The sequence below is a fragment of the Aphis gossypii genome, chromosome 2 (genome assembly GCF_020184175.1).
Source record: "Aphis gossypii isolate Hap1 chromosome 2, ASM2018417v2, whole genome shotgun sequence".
NCBI lineage: Eukaryota > Metazoa > Arthropoda > Insecta > Hemiptera > Aphididae > Aphis > Aphis gossypii.
The window spans coordinates 54,221,336-54,241,142 of record NC_065531.1 but is presented as its reverse complement, the minus strand read 5'-3'; the positions used below and the strand labels follow the sequence as shown (position 1 = coordinate 54,241,142).

The 19,807-nt window shown below is 24.6% G+C and overlaps 1 protein-coding gene across 1 annotated transcript; it reads left to right on the top strand.

Annotated features, from left to right (window-relative positions):
- Positions 1–765: 765 nt before the first annotated feature.
- LOC114131574 (dynein axonemal heavy chain 2-like) lies at positions 766–19,648 on the top strand. Its single transcript, XM_027996827.2, has 52 exons — positions 766–952; positions 1,026–1,218; positions 1,289–1,436; positions 1,523–1,723; positions 1,793–1,920; positions 2,031–2,264; positions 2,584–2,717; positions 2,887–3,185; positions 3,260–3,383; positions 3,451–3,602; positions 3,670–3,781; positions 3,860–3,998; positions 4,089–4,303; positions 4,384–4,501; positions 4,600–4,727; positions 4,786–5,005; positions 5,095–5,436; positions 5,523–5,995; positions 6,074–6,418; positions 6,850–6,967; positions 7,192–7,328; positions 8,239–8,394; positions 8,462–8,673; positions 8,814–9,005; positions 9,076–9,353; positions 9,433–9,762; positions 9,852–9,961; positions 10,025–10,140; positions 10,215–10,525; positions 10,590–10,858; positions 10,932–11,071; positions 11,277–11,421; positions 12,466–12,498; positions 12,572–12,717; positions 12,780–13,107; positions 13,179–13,343; positions 13,420–13,586; positions 13,660–13,831; positions 14,084–14,663; positions 14,737–15,164; positions 15,378–15,753; positions 15,816–15,962; positions 16,036–16,342; positions 16,415–16,631; positions 16,772–16,963; positions 17,175–17,359; positions 17,448–17,790; positions 18,381–18,531; positions 18,679–18,833; positions 18,912–19,007; positions 19,089–19,236; positions 19,318–19,648. Exons 1-52 carry the CDS (start codon positions 788–790, stop codon positions 19,470–19,472), a joined length of 10,875 nt encoding a protein of 3,624 aa, XP_027852628.2. The 5' UTR covers positions 766–787; the 3' UTR covers positions 19,473–19,648.
- The last annotated feature ends 159 nt before the right edge of the window (positions 19,649–19,807 follow it).

The following is a 19,807-nucleotide window of genomic DNA, read 5'->3' as shown; positions in this document are numbered from 1 at the left end:
AACATTAACTACCTATCTCAAAAACTATTGACCTTTTAAATATTATATTTTTTTATTTTAAGTCATTACAAGAAAAATAATTTGAAAATATAAAAATGATAACAATTTTTACATAGTTATTATTTGTTAAGTTTTATTTTTTTACTGATAACATGTATTTTAATTTCACATTCTGAAGAAAGCATGTTTTTTGGATAATTCTTTTTACACAAAATCGAAGTAAAAAACGAATAGTTAATTTACTACAACTAATTATTTAATATTTAGGTATTCGGTCTGTGATGATTTACATCAGCTAACCACAAAATATTGGTTCATTTTTTTGCTTATCTAAACTTAAAGAACTTATTAACTACTCATTAGAATTTCGATTTTTTTTTATATAAAAATGTTTAGAATTATGAAATTAAAAATGTATGTTATCATTGAAAAAAATAAGTAAATAAATAATAAGAACTAAGACAATTATGATAAAATATTGTTAATACTTTTTAAAATAATTAGTGCTTATTGTTAAAGAATTATACTATATTATATACTGACTTATAAAAAAATACATAAAATATTCATATTAATATAGATTATAATTTATTGTATTGTGGTATTTTAAAATGTTTCAGAAGTAATACTATAGTAAAAATTTCTGATAATTACAACCTCATTATAAAATACATAATGGTCATCTATGAAGGATTTAAAGAATATATAAATAATGTATACAATAATATACTTATACACTACCATTTCTTATATTTTAAATATAATTAATTTTCATTATTTTTAGCTCATGGTTTATTGGACACATTATGTGGAGAAAATAGACAGCCTTATATGCAAAGCATTGATTCTTAACTGTCAATGTTCGTTAGAAAATATTTTAGAACTATGTGTTGGTGACGGTTCAGGTCCAACGCCAGTAATACTTATTCACGTGAGCTTAAAAGACAATAAGGTAATCTAAATTAAAAAATTAAAAAAAACTATAAAATGTATAATTAATAATACTGATCAATTTGTATCAATAGATTAAATATTCTGCTAGTTTATTAGAGATTCTATCGTTTTCGTCGAACTTTTTGACAAACTTATTAATGGCTATTAAGTTATTACCAAGATTAAATCATATGTTTCAATTATCGAGAAATAATTGGATTCCGTATGAAGATGAAATTTCCAAAGATTGGCAATGTATCATATTGCAGGAAAAATATAATATAGGTAAATAAAACAATATTTTAGTATAATAATTATTTTAAAAATTCTTTCAATTTATTTTACATATTAACAGCTACTATAAATGCGTTAAGACGATTAAAACGTTACATGAAAGAGTTTTTAGTGTTTACAAACATATGGTCAGTGGATAAAAAATTGTTTATTGAAAAATATAAAACCTTCAATTCTTCAGCGACAAACTTTAATCAAGACATGACTCAGTAAATCATAGTTTTTATTCTTTAAAGGCTATTTTTAAAATTATTATGATATTAAATTTGATTATAATTTTTATTTTAATTCACAGATATTTGATTTATAAACGTACAATATCTCGCATTAAACCAGTTGCCCAAGTCTCTCATTTTCTAGTACAAACAAACATATTAAAAGATGACATTATTAAACATTGTGATGAATGGAGAAATAATTTTTCTGATCTTCTTCTTGAAATGACTACAAATCTCATTGAAGGATTTTATCAATACATAAAAATTAACAGCCATCAGTACATTAAAATGAAACAATAATCCTTTATTAAAAAAATTTGATAAGTTTTTGCTATTTTTTTTTTTAGAGTAATGACACCGCCTAAAAATTTAACTGAAATGATTTCATTTGTTGAATTACGAAAAAGAATAGTTTTAGAGTACAATGATAAAGCTAAGGAATTTACACTGATTTCTGATAATGTTCAAGTATTAGGTACGTCCGAGTATAAAAATGATTATTTAAATATTATTTGATTTTAGTAATAAACAGTAACTATAATATTTCTATAATCAAATCCTAAAAATTGACTTAAATTTTTTTAGAAATAAACAATATACGAATGCCAGAATTAATACAACTTAAATATGAAAAATTGTTTCACGTTTGGAATATGTACAAAAACACTCTCGAAGACGCTGAAATAATGTTAAAAAGAAAACAAAATGAATTTTTGAAATTGTTAAAGGAAACTCAAACTAACTTGAAATTAAAAGCTAAAGACCTTCTACAAACATTTCTTGAAACCGCACCCATTTCTACAAAATGGAAATCAAATGGTAAACAGAAAAAAAATATTAATTTAAAAACAAATAGAAGTCAATACTATATGATTTTAAACATTCATATAGATTTATTTTAAATTTACTACCTACCTATTCATTAGAAAATTAAGTCTTTATGTTTATATTTCAATTAGGTAGTACTATATTTTAAATTTTTTTATTTAATTGTTTAATACTCAATAGCCGGACAGTTACATTACCGAGTGATTTGTAAAAAAAAAAAAGAAAAAAGAAAAAAACTGAATACTGTATATTTACTAAGTGTTTATAATAAATATGTGCATTAATAATTCTGAATTAAATTATTTTTAAGATGCTTTAATATATACTGAACAAATACAAAATAAATTGGAAATATTAAAAACCGAAGAAAGACAATTAAACGATGATCTTGCTGTATTTGAAATAAAATTTATTCATTCAACTGAAATTGAAAAACTCCAGGAAGTAAGAAATAATATTTAATATTTAAAATTATTTAATTGATCGTTTATCAACCTTAAATGTTTATTTTTTAACTTATAATGTTTTCCGTATGTTTTAATTACATATTTTATAAGCACCTGATTTTTCATTCCTTTATTAAAAATGTAATAATTTTTAATACTATTTAAAGGAAATATTGGTTTTACATTCAGTTTGGAAACTAGTCAATACGTGGGATGAAATTTGGAAAGACTATAAACAGGAACTATTTTGGCATGTACAAGTTTCCGATTTAAAAGTGACTGTGAATGCATTTTTTGATAAATTTAATACTTTAATTAATGAATTAAAAAATAAAAAATGGGAGGTAATAGAAACCACTTGTAATAACATTGATGAATTTCGTAAACTATTACCGGTGGTTGATGATTTAAAAAATCCAGCAATGAAAGATAGACATTGGGACGAAGTACGAAATATCATAAATGAGTGAGTGATCAATTTTTAAAAATATATTAAATTATATATATGAAAATAAAAATTGTAATTGTTTAATTTATTAGAAAATTAATCGAGAAAAGTTCTGATTTTACGTTAGAAAAATTAGTGGCAGTTAAAATTCAGAATTACAGTGAACAAATAAGTGATGTATCAAGAAAGTCAACAATAGAACTAGGTTTAGACAATGTATTACATTTTCATAAATAATAACAATAATGAAAGTAAGCTCTAGATTCTATTTTTGTGTTCTAAGGCTATACAAAATATAAAAGAAATATGGTTCACCAAAAATTTGCTCTTAGAACCCTACAAAGACAAAGGCATTTATTATGTAAAAGTAAATGATGAAATTTTTCAATTACTAGAAGATCATCTTGTACAGCTATCTACAATCAAAGCATCAAAGTAGATAATAAAAAAAATTCACCCCTACGGGTTTTTAAAAATATTTTCTAATCACCAATTTTTGTAGATATATTTCTGTTTTTTTAAACGAAGCAGATTTTTTAGAAAAATCTTTAGGTCTAATCATGGAAGTTTTAGAAATTATTCTATCAGTTCAACGACAACATATTTATTTAGAAGTAAATATTTATTTTAGTTTTCACGATAATTGTATATATTTTATTATTATTTTTTTTTATTTATCTTCGATCATTTAGAATATATTTATGGGAGATGATATACGACAAAAAATGCCAATCGAAAGCATTGACTATGATATTTTAACAGAAGAATGGAAAGAAATAACCATACAAATGCATAAAGAAAATAATTTATTCAGAGCATGTTATTCTAAATGTATGTTGTTGTTGTTTTTTTATTATTTTAATGAACTCAAAATTTTTAAATTAATACAACCAAAGCTACAATACTTATATTTTTTTTAAGCTTTATTCAAACATTTAAATACAATGAATTACCGCTTGGAAGTCATACAGAGGGCTTTAGAAGTGTATATGGAATCAAAACGTCACGTATTTCCTAGATTTTATTTTATATCAAATTGCGAATTATTAGAAATACTGGGAAACTCTAAAAATCCTGAATCTATACAACCTTGTTTAAAAAAACTTTTTACCAATATCGATAACATTAAAATCGTCGTGAGTTGCCAGTACATATTACTGCAATTGAATATTATAAATAGGTAATTGGTATATTTAACATTACTCAATATGTTTAGAAAAATAACAACCAAAAAAAAGAGGCACAAGGTATGTTTTCTAAAGATGGAGAATATGTAGACTGGAATCAATCAGTAATATGTGATGGACCAGCAGAAATTTGGCTAAATTCGATAGGTAAATAATTAGGTATAATATTGATATATTCAAAAAAAATATATATAATAATATACATAAGTTTGGACATAAACTTTATATGTTTTGCAAAATTATAGAAGACACAATGCGCGATTGCCTAAAACAAACATTAAAACAAGTAAAATCGTCATTAACAAAAAACCTAAAAACTCGTGACAAGTGGATATTGGAATGGCCAGGACAATTGTGTATTGCAGCATCTCAAGTAAATCAAAATTAACAAAATAAACATAACAAATTGATAAATGTAAAATATAATTTAGATTCAGTGGACCGCTGATTGTACCCGAGCATTATTACAGTCCAAACATCTAAAACATAAGTATCCTTTAAAAAAAATGTACAAAAAACAAAAAAGTATTTTGACAAAGCTCTCCAAAGTGATTAAAAGCGATTCAACCACTACTGAAAGATTAAAAGTCGTGGCTTTGATCGTAATAGAGATACACTGTAGAGATGTAGTAGAATATATGTATAAATCAAGTATGTTATATTAAAATTCTATCATAAATTCATAACTATTAATTAAGAATAATTATCGTCATTCGATATGAAAATAAAAAATTTTCTAGATTGTATGGACGTGTCTGCATTTGAATGGATGTCTCAATTACGATTTTACTGTGATAAAAAATCAAACGATATTGTTATAAGACAAACCAACACCAAACAACTATACGGATACGAGTACATAGGCAACTCTGGAAGATTAGTTATCACTCCTTTAACTGATAGATGTTACTTAACATTGACTACAGCTTTGCATATGCATCTTGGCGGAAACCTTAACGGTTCAACGTATACGGGTAAAACCGAAACTATAAAAGATTTAGGAAAACAGTTGGCCCAATTTGTTATAGTCATAAACTGTTCTAAAAGTCTAGACTACAAGAGTATATGTCGCATTTTCTTAGGTAAATTTTAATTGTATTAATACATACTCTGTTCACTTAAACCTATATTCCCAACATAATTTATATTCTATTTTTCCCCATTAAAGGACTCGTACAACAAGGAGCTTGGGGCTGTTTTGATGAAATTCAACGAATAAAAGTCGAAGTTTTGTCTTCTATAACACAGCAAATATCGTCTATCTTTTCAGCTTTAGCGGCGGATTTAAAAACTTTGGTTATTGAAAATAGAACAGTTAATTTAATGCCAACTTGCGGCATATTTATCACAACGTGCCCAAATTACGAAAATTATTCGTGTTTACCTGACAATTTTAAATCGATGTTTCGATCTGTGTCCATGTTAGTCCCAGACAGTAAGCAAATCACTGAAACAATTCTTTTCAGTGAAGGATTTAAAGACGCTAAGACACTAGGTAACAAGATATTTGTTTTATATTCCCTCTGCAAACAAATACTAAATAAACAAAACTATTGTGAATACGGACTTCGAAGTTTATTTGGATTAATAAAATATGCTGGAAATTATAAACGGACAAACACAGAAGTACCAGATAATGAGGTTTATTTTGCTTTAAACGCAGCTATACAACAATAATATTAATATATTAAGTATATTTTAATAACATATTATTTTTAGATTATCTTACTAGCAATCCATAAAACGATTTTAACAAGTATAAATAAAGAATATTTACCATTATTTGAGAATATGATAAGTAATTTATTTCCTGATATAACTCCGCCTGAAATAAAACATGAAGTTTTAATAGATGCAATAAAACGTAGCATGTTAAAAAACAATCTCCAGCCAACCGACTCTGCTGTTTTGAAAATCGTTCAGCTATACGAAATCAAATCTTATAGATCATCTGTTATAATAATAGGAAATTCTGGAGCAGCTAAAAGCATCACTTGGAAAACATTAAGAGATGCACTAATCTTACTGAAAAGTGAACAAATAAATTCATTCGAAACAGTTATTGTAAGTAATATATTAATATTATATATATGTTTATAAATATAAATCTTTGTATAAAACTATCAAATTTATAATAATAGAGTATCATAAGATCAGTACGTCAAACTAATACGTAATACATATCATATAAATTAAAAAGACATTTTAATACCCGAATCTATATATTTAAACATTAAATTTATTTTACAATAGATACTCGAGATATAATTATTAAAGTCACTACCATAATATTTATTCTTAAAATACTTTAATTACAAAGAATTTATTTAAATATTATGAGTACTCTATTTTATACTAGGTAATGCTTGTTCAAACAAATATTTTGATTAAAATATATAATACATTCTTTAAAAGACTGATAATATCCTAATTGTATTTAAATATAATTTAAAGTCTAAAATTGAAATAATAACCAGCATGTATCAATCATTTAGGATTATGTTTTAAATCCAATAACGTTAACTATAGAAGAACTATATGGAAAATATGATCATAGTACACATGAATGGGTGGATGGAATTTTTTCGTCAATTGCACGCAAAATTTGTTCTGGTAAATAATATAAACTATAGTTAATTTTTAGATATAGTAATATTTATAAATTAAATTTATACGACTGACTAAAGGCTTGTTTGATAGAAAATTCTATAAAATTATATTCAAGATGTTTTACAGTTTGTTCTTAGCATAATCATAATATAACACTATAATGTGTACAGTTTACACAAACAAATTTCGATAAAATATTAAATTATTATTATAAATATTTCAAATAGATTATGGATTAGAACAAAAGTGGGTAATATTAGATGGACCAATCGACAGCCATTGGATTGAAAATATGAGCTCCATAATGGACGATACTAAAATTTTAATTTTAGAAAACGGGGAACGCATTTTAATACCAAAACAAGTAATCGTATTACAAACTTACACAATGTTATAATAATTATAATATTTAGAAATTAAAATTATTAATATGTAAATCCATTTTTTACTAATTAAAATTTACTAAATTCAACTAAATTGAAATACTAAATACATTTCAAAAAATTTAAATTACAATAATCTAAATTTTATTAAATGTCTATATATTTCATTAAAAGTACATGTTTTTACATTATATACACTATTATACCATATTTTTTTACATACATTTATGATTTATATCTACTCACTATTCGTAATTTTAAGAAACTCTTTTAAAAATACATCAAGTTCAATGATTTATTCTTATGATACTATATCAATATGACCACTGCTGTTTAATTTCAAGCGATTATATAATATGGTGTCATATTGATTTTAATCTATGTCCATCGGACGAACAATCATAAAACTGCATTTATTAAATTAAATTTTAATATTGTATTTTTATTTTTACTGGATAAATACCGCTAATGAATTATTTAGTGTTTATTTGTTGTAACAAAAATTGTGTATTTAGTGTTTACCTTATCTTTCATTTATAATTTATATGTTTTGATACATTTTGTATTTTCTAATAATTATAACACTTAGCTATATAGCTATATATACTTGGTACTATTTACATATTTCATATTTTTATTTTATTTTAAATTCAAAATTGTTGAATATATCTATATTTTATACTTTTTACTTTTTACCAAGTACATACAAGTAATTTACAAATAATATATTTACTTATATTAAGTTTTTCAATACATACTAATGCAGTTATAATAATAAAATCTACGAAATGATATACACTTAACGCATAGATCATAATAAAAATTTTACCCATATATTGTATACATTATATAAACTTTCTTTGCTTATAAAATATGTTTAAATTATCCTAGGTATCTTTTCTTTTCGAAGTAGAAGATTTAAAAGTTGCATCTCCTTCAATTATTTCGAAATGTGGTATAATTCATAACAATCCTAACGATTATGGATGGCGATTATATGTCAACTCATGGTTGAATAGTTGCAAATTTAAGCTATATAAAGATGAAGTAAATTATTCATAAAGTATTGATAGTTTTAAGTATTTTTTTTATTTCATAAAAATTAAACTTTTAGGTAAAACTTCATTTTGAACATTACATCGATGATCTACTTATATTCAAAAAGTTAAACTGTATTGAAATAGTTTCTTTAACGGATCAAAATTGTATAATATCTTTGTGTAAGTTATTAGAGAGCTGCACCTTTCACAATTTAGCCGATAAAATTCCTAATAAATTAAATGATGACAAGTACAAATTTTTGATTAAGATTTGGTTTATTTTTTGGTACGTATTATTAGTTATGTTAGTATTTATTGTCAAGATATAACAATGAACAATTATTTAATAATTTTATCATAAATAAAAAAACAACTAATGCAATTCCAATTTTATAAATTATAAATAATGTCTTATTTCTTAAACAGTATGATTTGGTCAATATGTGGCTGTGTGAGTGAGGAAGGAAAAAAGAAAATTGATGTATATATTAGAAAACTAGAAGATGTATTTCCCATAAGAGATACAGTTTATCATTATTACGTCGATACAAATTACTGTAAATTTCAACATTGGGAACAAAAACTCTCAATCAATACACCATGGAAATATGATAGAAAGTATAACTATATAATATTGAACACGTAAAATGTATTAAAAATATCCTACCAATAAATATTTTATTTTCAGGGTAGAATTTTCCAAAATAGTTATTCCAACGATAGATACCATTCGCCACGATTATTTAATACAATCATATTTAAGTAAGAAACAACCAGTTTTATTAGTTGGACCTAGAGGATGTGGCAAGACATTGAACGTTAAAAATTCATTCGAAACTATGAATAAAACTGAATATTCTTTTTTAAACATTAACATGACAGCTACGACTTCATCTAACGATGTTAAAGAAACGATTGAAGATAAATTAGAAAAACGTACCAAAGAACTTTATATTCCACTATCTGGTATTATTATTATTTTAATACATATATGTCATGTTTTTTAATTTCATAATTTCTAAAGATGTACCTAATGATATTTTAGGAAAAACAATGATTATGTTTCTGGATGATGTACATATGCCTATAAAAGAACCTTGCGGAGTACAGCCTTCCTTAGAATTAATTAAACATTGGATCGACTATGGATTTTGGTATGACACAAAAAAACAATGTCCAAAATATGTTAAAAATATGCTACTCATATGTGCTATGACTCAATTCGATAAAGTAAAACACTTTATTAGTAATCGAATGCTAAATCGTTTTAGTGTGGTAAATATACCATCACTCGAAGAAAACGATATCTATAAAATATATAACTCAATACTCAATCAACATTTAAACGATTTCGATGAAACTGTGTCAGAAATAGGTACAGTCGAACAATACAGCGTTTTATAGAATACTTTTAGTTTGGAATTGTCTCAATATCGTAACATATAATTTATTTAATCATCGTAGGTAATGGATTGACTTCGATGACGATAAACCTTTATAAACATTTAGTGATTAACATGACTCCAACTCCATCAAAAATGCATTATTTGTTTAATTTGAATGATATTTCCAAAGTAATAATTGCCCCAAATTATTTTAATGACTGAGTAATACTATAAATATTTTTTACTTTTAAGGTATTTCAAGGGTTACTACTTAGTAATGTTAAGTATCAAAATTTTAAAGTGCCTATGTTACGTCTTTGGTGTCATGAAGTATTTCGTGTTTTCTATGATCGTTTAGTTGATACAAGGTAAACCATTTAGCTTATTTTTATAACTATATTATGTTACAAAAAATAACTTTTTTACTCACAAATTATTGCAGCGATCAAGAATGGTTCTTAAACCAAATAAATCACCAACTTGAAGATAATTACCATTTGACATATCACGATTTGTTTACTTCGAAAAAAAATCCGATTTTTTTTAGTTTTTTAAACGAAGAAATGCTATACGAAGAAGTTGTAGATGAAGAGAATTTGAAAAAATTTATTAAGTGTAGCATAAAAGAATATAATTCTAACTCAGATTTTATGCCAGTAGACATTTTGTTGTTCAGGGATTATATAGAACATATTTGTCGTATCGTTAGAGTTATATCACAACCCATGGGTCACATACTTCTCATAGGCATTGGTATATTTTAACAGATTTTTTAACATGTCACATACGAATAAATAAAACATAAATGTATTCTTAGGCGGGTCGGGTAGATCATCTCTAGCAAAATTAGCCTCGTGGTTATGCAAGTACAGTATTTTTACGATTGAATTGTCCAAATCGTACGGAACATCGGAATTTAAAGAAGATTTAAAATTAATTTATTCCGAAACAGGAATAAAAAATCAGCCAACATCATTTGTGTTTAATGACACACAAATAGTTGACAATTCTTTTTTGAAAATTATTAACAGTATTTTAAGTACTGGAGAAGTAACACGATTATTTAATGAAAATGAATTAGAAGAAGTAAAATAGTCATTTAACGACATATTATTTAATATTTATATTATCATGAATTCCAATTATATACCAATTTTAGATCAAAAATGCATTATTGGATAATAATAAAAATGCGGAGGAAATAGAATCAGCCGAAGCTGATTATTCAATTTTTATAGACAGAGTTAAAAAAAACCTACATTTTATTTTATCTTTCAGCCCTATAGAAAAATCATTTAGGTGAGTTAAAAACACTAGATTATTCTAAATTTGTAAAATTACATGTACCAACAGCATTTCAATTTATTAAACACATTATTAATTAATAAATAGTCACTATTCCACTTATTTCTAATATACTCAATATTTTGTATATTCTATATTATTATTATCAGGTATACTAACAATTTGAATTTTTTCTTTTTTTTATTATTTAATATAATAGAATACGATTGAGACAATATCCTGCATTATTAAATTGTACTACAATCGACTGGTTTTTGGATTGGCCAAAAGAAGCTTTATTAGAAGTGGCATCAACTTCACTCGATGATCTTGATATCTTAGCAACAATAACTGGAGAACAAAGAGTAAATTTTTCAATACCTGCTATGTATATGAATTGGAAATTTTTATTAACCGTATCATATTATGTTAATAACGATTCAAATTTACTACAGTTAAAATATTTTTTTATTTATTTTTGAATAATATTCAATCTAATTTGTGTCCTTTTAATTTATTTAAAAATTGCACAACAGAAAAATAGTCTATTTTAACAAATTATTATGTCTTAAAATCAACACAAAATATTTTTTTAATTTATAAATATGAGTCAGGATTCCCGAAATTCGTGATTACTAACCATCGACTGATTATCTAATAACTATTCATGTCTAATAAAAATAAATATTAAAACTATAAGACATCAAAAGTTAAAATAATGCATTAGATTTCATGGTCATAATTCCACTGATTTCCACTATTATAATGTACTATATCATACATTTCAATAACTGTATATATTATATTTTAGTACATATTAACTTATAATACATAAATACTTATAAGCATAGGCGTACACACGAGATATGTAAATACTGTAGGTATACACTTGAGTGTGAATTTACTGTTTGCATACTCTGTAGGTTGGACACAATCATAGTTCCAGACAATTTATTTAGAAGGTATAATATGAACGAAGTCCCAATATAAAGCTATTTAGAAAGAAAAATATAACAACATTTGTATAATATATTGTTTACTGTACTAATTACATAATTATTCAATAAACTAAATAAACTCATCTCTTTTAAAGAATGTTATAATTTTTCAACATAAATTTTAATGTTAAAAACCTATTATTTTCTAGACAATAAAAGTAGTGATAATAAAAATGGCTATCATAAACATTTTTAAGACAATAAGTGTAAATATTTATTTAGGGCATTGTTTAGAGGAGCACAATTTTTTATCAGCAGCATATATACTCTGCTAGTCTGTGAGCCAGTCTATACACTCCTATGCTTATAAGTACTTTTAGATGATATTATAAATATATTACATATTATTATTTTGTAGTAATAACACAACAGTTATTATTTTCATACATTATTTTAACAATATTTTTTCAGGTATATGGAGAAGAAAATGAAAGAATAACTCGGGTAAATTGTCTATTAATATTTAAAAAATGTATTATTTAACAATTATTATTATTATACAATTTTAATTTTTAAGGACAAACTAAAAAACTCTTTAGCTTCTATTTTTTCTTCTATTCACAATTCTATAATAGAATATTCCAACCATAATAAAGTTGAATTGAATTGTACAAATAATGTAACACCAACTGTTTATTTAGAAATGATATTTAGATACAAAAAGTAAGTTTAAGATTGAATAAAACTATTTTCAAATACAATTATGTAAAACATAAATTTCATAGAATTCTTCACGAAAAACGTATTGAAAAACAAAACATGTCAATTAAATTGAGAAATGGCTTACAAACTATTAATTGCATTAATCATAAAATAAATGATATAACAATGGAATTAGAAAAAGTCACAGAGCTTATTACGAAGCACACTAAAGTATGTGAAGAAATACTTACTATTATTTCTAAATATACTAAAGAAATTAATAATGAAAAGAAAGAAATATGTATCATTTCTAAAAATATAAAAGAACATGAATTAAAATGCCAAGAAATGTACAATATTGCTTTAGCGGAATTAAAACTTATGATGCCTGAGTTAGAAGATGCTACAAATGTATGAAATTAATTAACTTTTTTAATAAATTGGAATTTATAAATATGCTTCTTACGATATTTGATTCGCAGAAAATATGTGCTCTTAATAAAAAAGATCTCTCGGAAATTAAATGCTTCTCCGTACCACCAGAAGGTGTGAAATTAGTTTTAGAGGCTATTATGACATTAAAACAAGCTGATCCTAGTTGGGCAGAAGCTAAACGACAACTAGATGATCCTAATTTTCTACAACAGGTAATAATCATACTATGACTAATTTTAATACTGACAATAAATAGAACTAAATTAATGAATATTATTAATGCCATAGTTAAAAGATTTCGATAAAAATCATATAGCCGATAATGTCATTAAAAAAATCGATTTATTTATAAAAAATCCAGAATTTGAACTAGAAAAAATCGGTCTTCAGTCAACAGCTGCTAAATATTTAGGCACGTGGGTTGTTGCTATTGAAAAATATGCTAAAATGTACAAGTAAGGATATAAAATATTAAGAATAATAAATTATCGTATGAAACTTTTTATCAACGAGAATATTTTAAAATAGAACTATAACACCTAAAAGAGTAGCTGCGGATCTGGCAATGGCAAAAGTTAAAGAAGAACAAATTTCCTTCAAAGAATTAGAAGAAAATCTGACAAAAAAACAAAGTCTACTCGAGCAACAAAAACTGGATTATGATGAAAAAATTATTAAAAAAGAACAACTTATTACCAAAGTAAGTTCTATTATTATTATTATATACAACTATCACCCATATTATTACTATTAATATTATTTATATTGAAAAATGTCTTGCCTATATATAAAATATAAATATAAAAATCTTATAATCAATTAATGAACATCTTGTTATTATATAAAAACAAAGTAGTGGAAAAACCTTTACTAAATTCACTACCATGATAAGATGTATTTAATTAAATATCTATATAATTTTTTTTATTATCATTACATTAAATTAAAATAGGCTGAAGAATTAAAAAACAATTTGGAAAAATCTACAAAACTAATTGATGGATTGTCCAAAGAAAGAATGAAGTGGAATAAAACTTTAAACCAAATTGACAAAGAATTTGATTATTTACCAGGAGATTGTATTCTAAGTACTGCATTTATATCATACATGGGGCCATTTGGGTTTAAGTCTCGAGAAATTATTATGAATTTATGGTTAAAACTTATAAGAGAACATGGAGATCTTAACAACCCTAATTTTGAAGTTACTTTATTTCTAACAAACCCAAGAACAATCAGAAACTGGAACAATCACGGATTATCCAATGATAGATTTAGTTTGGAAAATGGTGTTATCATTAGCCAAAGTTATCGATATCCATTCATAATAGATCCACAAAGTCAAGCATGGAAATGGATCAAAAATATTGAATTAGATAATGGATTAAAAATTATTGATTATAGATCAAAAAATAATATGCACGATTTAGAAATTGCCTTACAAAATGGGTATCCTACTTTGGTACAAATTGGTTTTGAAAATATTGATCCACTTATAATTTCTATATTATCTAGATCTATTTTAAAACAAAGTGAGTTAAAACAAAAAAAAAAATCATTTAAGTTAAGATATTAATTAGAATAAAAATATTTATTTTATTATAGGAAATAAACTTTTTATACGGATAGGTAATAAGCTTTTACCCTACAATGAACATTTTAGACTTTTCATTGCAACAACAATAAAAAATTGTTATCATTTATCTGAAATAATACTACGTACAACAGTAGTCGATTTTGCAATTACAGAAGAAGGTCTTGAAGAACAATTATTAAAAATGTTAGTCAATGTAGAAAACCCTGCTTTAGAAGAGCTTAGAGATAACACAATTATAAATATTGAAAAAGATAAAAAATCTCTAGTTGACGTACAAGACGATTTGCTTAAGTTATTAGATAACAACGAATGCTCGTTATTAGAAAACGAACAACTTCTCTTAACATTAAAATCTTCGAAAACGACATTTAACATGATTAAAGAACGTCTTCAAAGCTCTTTAACTAGTCAAGCGGAAATCTACATAGCTCGAGAGGTAATATGATATAAATCGCAATTTTTATTATATTTATTTGAACACATTGATATTTAAAAATATTTCAATAATAAAAATAATAATCTTTACTAATATGATCTGGGCAATAGTGTATTTAAAACCCGTATTGTCCAATTCATCACAAAATATTAACTTCAATTTTATTTATTTACATAAATATATAGTCATTATCCATAATAAATGTATTTTTAGGGCTATAGACCATGTGCCAAACGTGCTGTCATCCTGTATTTTATTATCAATGACCTGGATAGAGTGAATCCAATGTACCAGTTCTCGTTGGATTTTTATACTGATTTGTTTAAAAATTCAATTAAAAAGAGCAATACTGCAGAACAACTCAATGAAAGAATCAACAATTTAAATGAATATCACACTTATGCAGTTTATGAAAACGTCTGTCGAGGATTATTCGAACGCCATAAGTTACTTTTTTTGTTTCAACTATGTACTAAAATATTAATCTCAGAAAATAAAATAAATAAGGACGAGTTTGAATTTTTATTAACCGGTAGAATTAAATCAAATGAAAAACAAATAAAACAAATTACTACCACAAAGTGTCCGGGTATATATATTTTATAACAAGATAATGACTACTAATAAAGAAATATAATTAACTTTTTTTAGACTGGTTACCTGCAACATGTTGGGAAAACATTTTGACGTTGAGTAACTTGCCTAGTTTTTATGATTTAGAAAAATCATTCGAAGAATGCTCAACTGAGTGGTATAAGTGGTACTTATCCCCAGATCCAGAAAATCTAGAACTTATTGGTAAGCTTTAAAACAATCATTTTACATTTAAAAACCTCCGTCAAATTTGCTTATGATAACTTTGTGTTATTAGGTTCATGGGAAAATAAATGCAATTTATTTCAGCGCGTGCTATTTATAAGAAGCTTGCGATTAGATCGATTGTCATTTTCTATCAAACGTTTTATATCGAGAAATCTTGGACGTCAATTTTCAGAGACTCCGGTCGTGGATTTAAAACATACTTTAAATAATCTTAATAATACAAATTGTTTGATTTTTATTTTATCCTCTGGTTCTGATCCAACAAATATGTTAAAAAACATGAATAGAAATTACAATAAAAAAGGACAATTTCAATCTCTTTCTTTAGGCAATGGTCAAGAACAAATCGCCACCAAGTAGTTCTCATTATTTTTATTTGATAACTATTATTATTATGTTTAATTACGTATTTTATACTATACAAATAGCTTAATAAAAATTGGACAAAAAGAAGGTCATTGGATATTTCTTGCGAATTGCCATCTCTTATTATCGTGGATGCCACAGTTAGATAAAATAATTGAAAATATGCAAGACGGCAAAGCCCATCCGGACTTTAAGCTATGGTTAAGCTCTAATCCACATCCGAAATTTCCAATAAAATTACTACAAACTGCCATAAAAGTATCGACTGAACAACCTAAGGTCAATTTTAATTTTAAATCATAATAACTAATAAAATATAATAATTTAAATATCTATACATAAATGATTAACATAAAAAACTACGTACTAACATAAATTCTATTATCAATATATTGATATTTTTGTTATTTCTTTTTTAGAACATAAAATCTAGTTTGTTGCATTTATATCAAAATATTAATGAAGAGCAATATTCTCAAAACCACGCATCGAGCAAATACAAAAAAATTGTATTCAACTTGTGTTTTTTTCATTCCATACTAACCGTTAGGAAAAAATTTTTAAACCTAGGATGGAATAAAATATATGACTTTAGTGATTTCGATTTTGAGGTAAAATATTTAATAATCATTCATTACATATTTATGGTATACAAATAAGTTTAATATATTATAATCAAATTAAAATATTTACAATGTGCGTACAATTTATTCATACATTTCTTTAAAGTATACAAAGTTAATAAATTATTCTTTAGTCCTTTACGACATTATTGTATTGCATTCAAAATAATCAATACATCATTACGATTTATAATTGTAGGTATCAGAAAACATTTTATTCAATTACCTCAACGAGTATGAAGAAACGCCATGGACTGCATTAAAATATTTACTAGGAAGTATTATATATGGTGGAAACATAACTGATATTTGGGATAAAAGACTTTTAGACACATACATAAACCAATTTTTCAATGAAAATTCTATTTCAACTGATTTTCACAAGTATAATTATATCAATATAATTCCGTGTTATGTGCATTAAATACTATACACACCAATTAATAACCAATTTTTATTTTACTTTTTAAAGGTTATCGGCACTGATCAATTGTATCGTCCCAGAAAATGGTACTTTACAATCCTATAAGGACTTCATAAAAACATTACCTTGTGAAGATGTAGCTGAGACGTTTGGCCAGCATTCGAACGGCGATATAGTTTATTTAACAAGAGATAGCTATTTATTATGTGAAACATTAACAGTTTTACAAAAACAATGTAATGGCTTGGCAGACGATAACGATAGAGAAAAAAAAGTGCTATTTCAAATATCTCAAATCCTTCAAAATATTCCTTCAATAATCGATCATGAAATTATAACTGAAAACACTCACATAAAAAGAAGTATATTCAATACTGTAATTTTTCAAGAGGTATTTTTCACGTCATTTAAATTTTAACCCATTAAAATATATAATAATTAAGTAAAAGTGTAGGAATACATTAAATTACATTGATAATATTATCAATTTTAAAACTACTATATAAATATAATATAAATAGTAATAATAGTTGGCTTCAATTACAGTAAAAAATATAATGATAGTTTTTAAAGAATACAAACAAAATTTGATATCAGAAAATATGAATTTATTAAAAAATAGTAAATAGGAGATTAGTGACTATACATAAATTTTAAAGGCATTAAGTTAAATTTTGTGAAAGATTATATTAAATTTAAACTGTATAAACAATTTTTATAAATCCCTAATCATTCTTATTTATTTTGGTATTTAGTTATTATTTATTACTAATAATATAATACAACAATATATTTCATCCCTCCTTTCTCTTAATAGTAACACGAATTATGATCATTGTAGATAGTAATGAGACTAACTCATTTTATAAGTATCACTTAATTTGTATTAAATGACCGATTGAAATATTTTAATATCAAAATAGTTTTTAATAAATTTAATGGTTTTTATCTAGATTTTAAAATGTATTATTTGAATTTTAGGTAATGTGTTATAATAATTTACTTAAAAATATGGAAATAACATTAACGACATTGAAAAAAGGAATCACAAGCCTAATTATAATACCACCAGACATTGAAAACATGTTTGAAAAAATATACGAAGCCAAAGTACCAGATCAATGGCTAAAAAGTAATATTATAAATATTTATGTTATTACACATATATTTTTCATTTTTAATATTAGCGCAGATTTAATAAGTCATTTATACATATTTTTTTAAGCTACATATTTTAAATTTTTAATTGTAATATCGATAATTAGTATATTATTTTCAGTATATCCGTCTATAATGAATTTGGGTGCCTGGATGCAAAATTTAATTGAACGTGTAAATTATTTTACAACTTTGATAAACACAAGTCAACAACCTGTATCAATTTGGTTAGGAGCTTTCACTTCTCCTACTAGTTTCTTAACTTGTATACTCCTGGTAAAACACTGTTATTGAATTTATTATTATATTATTTCAATTCTCAAGTAATTTTTTTTAATTTATTTAATCTTACAGGATGAATCGAAACAATCATCATTGCAAATAGATTTACTTAGTTGGGAATTTATACCTATTCAAACATCACTGAAAGACTTAATAAGACCCCCAGACGTACATTTATAATCAATTTTTGATTTTTATTGCAATTTACGATTGATGTACCTATATTAATATATATTTTTTTTTATTTAGAAAGGAGTATATATACATTACCTATATTTGGAAGGTGCTGGTTGGGATAACAAACATCTGTGCTTACGTGAACCCTTGCCATTAGAATTTACAACTAAACTACCCATCATACATTTTTTACCAATAGAAGGCAAAAGGAGTCTCCTAGGTTTTAAAATTAAAAATATATTTTTATAAATAATATTAAGAGTTTTAGAGTTATGGTACCTAAATACCGTTTTAATTTCAGAACTTTATCAAAGTCCAGTATATTATTGTCCAAAACGAAGCGGAACTCATGAAACCTATTCGTGTGCAATTGTATTAAACTTAAAAAGTGGGTCACAGCATCCAGATCATTGGATTAAACGATCTACCGCAGTATTATTAAATTTAGGAAATTAAATTACTAAATAATATTTAAGTTTTATACTGCATGTATTTAAATTATTTTAGTTATTCTAGTTATTTATGTAGTAATATTTTATACACATTCATTAAAACTATATGTAGTCATATTCAGATTTAAGTATATGTGCTCACACAAGTGTATCAAAACTTATCTAATTATCAATATTATAATCTACATATTTTGACTCTTTTTTAAAGTATTTATATACTTTTAAAATAAAAATTTTTATTTAAATGAAGATAAAAAAAATTTTCTTGGTCAACATTTTTTTTTCAAATCATAGGTATAGACTAATTTTAGCAAATCTATAAGGTGTTTGAAATTTTGA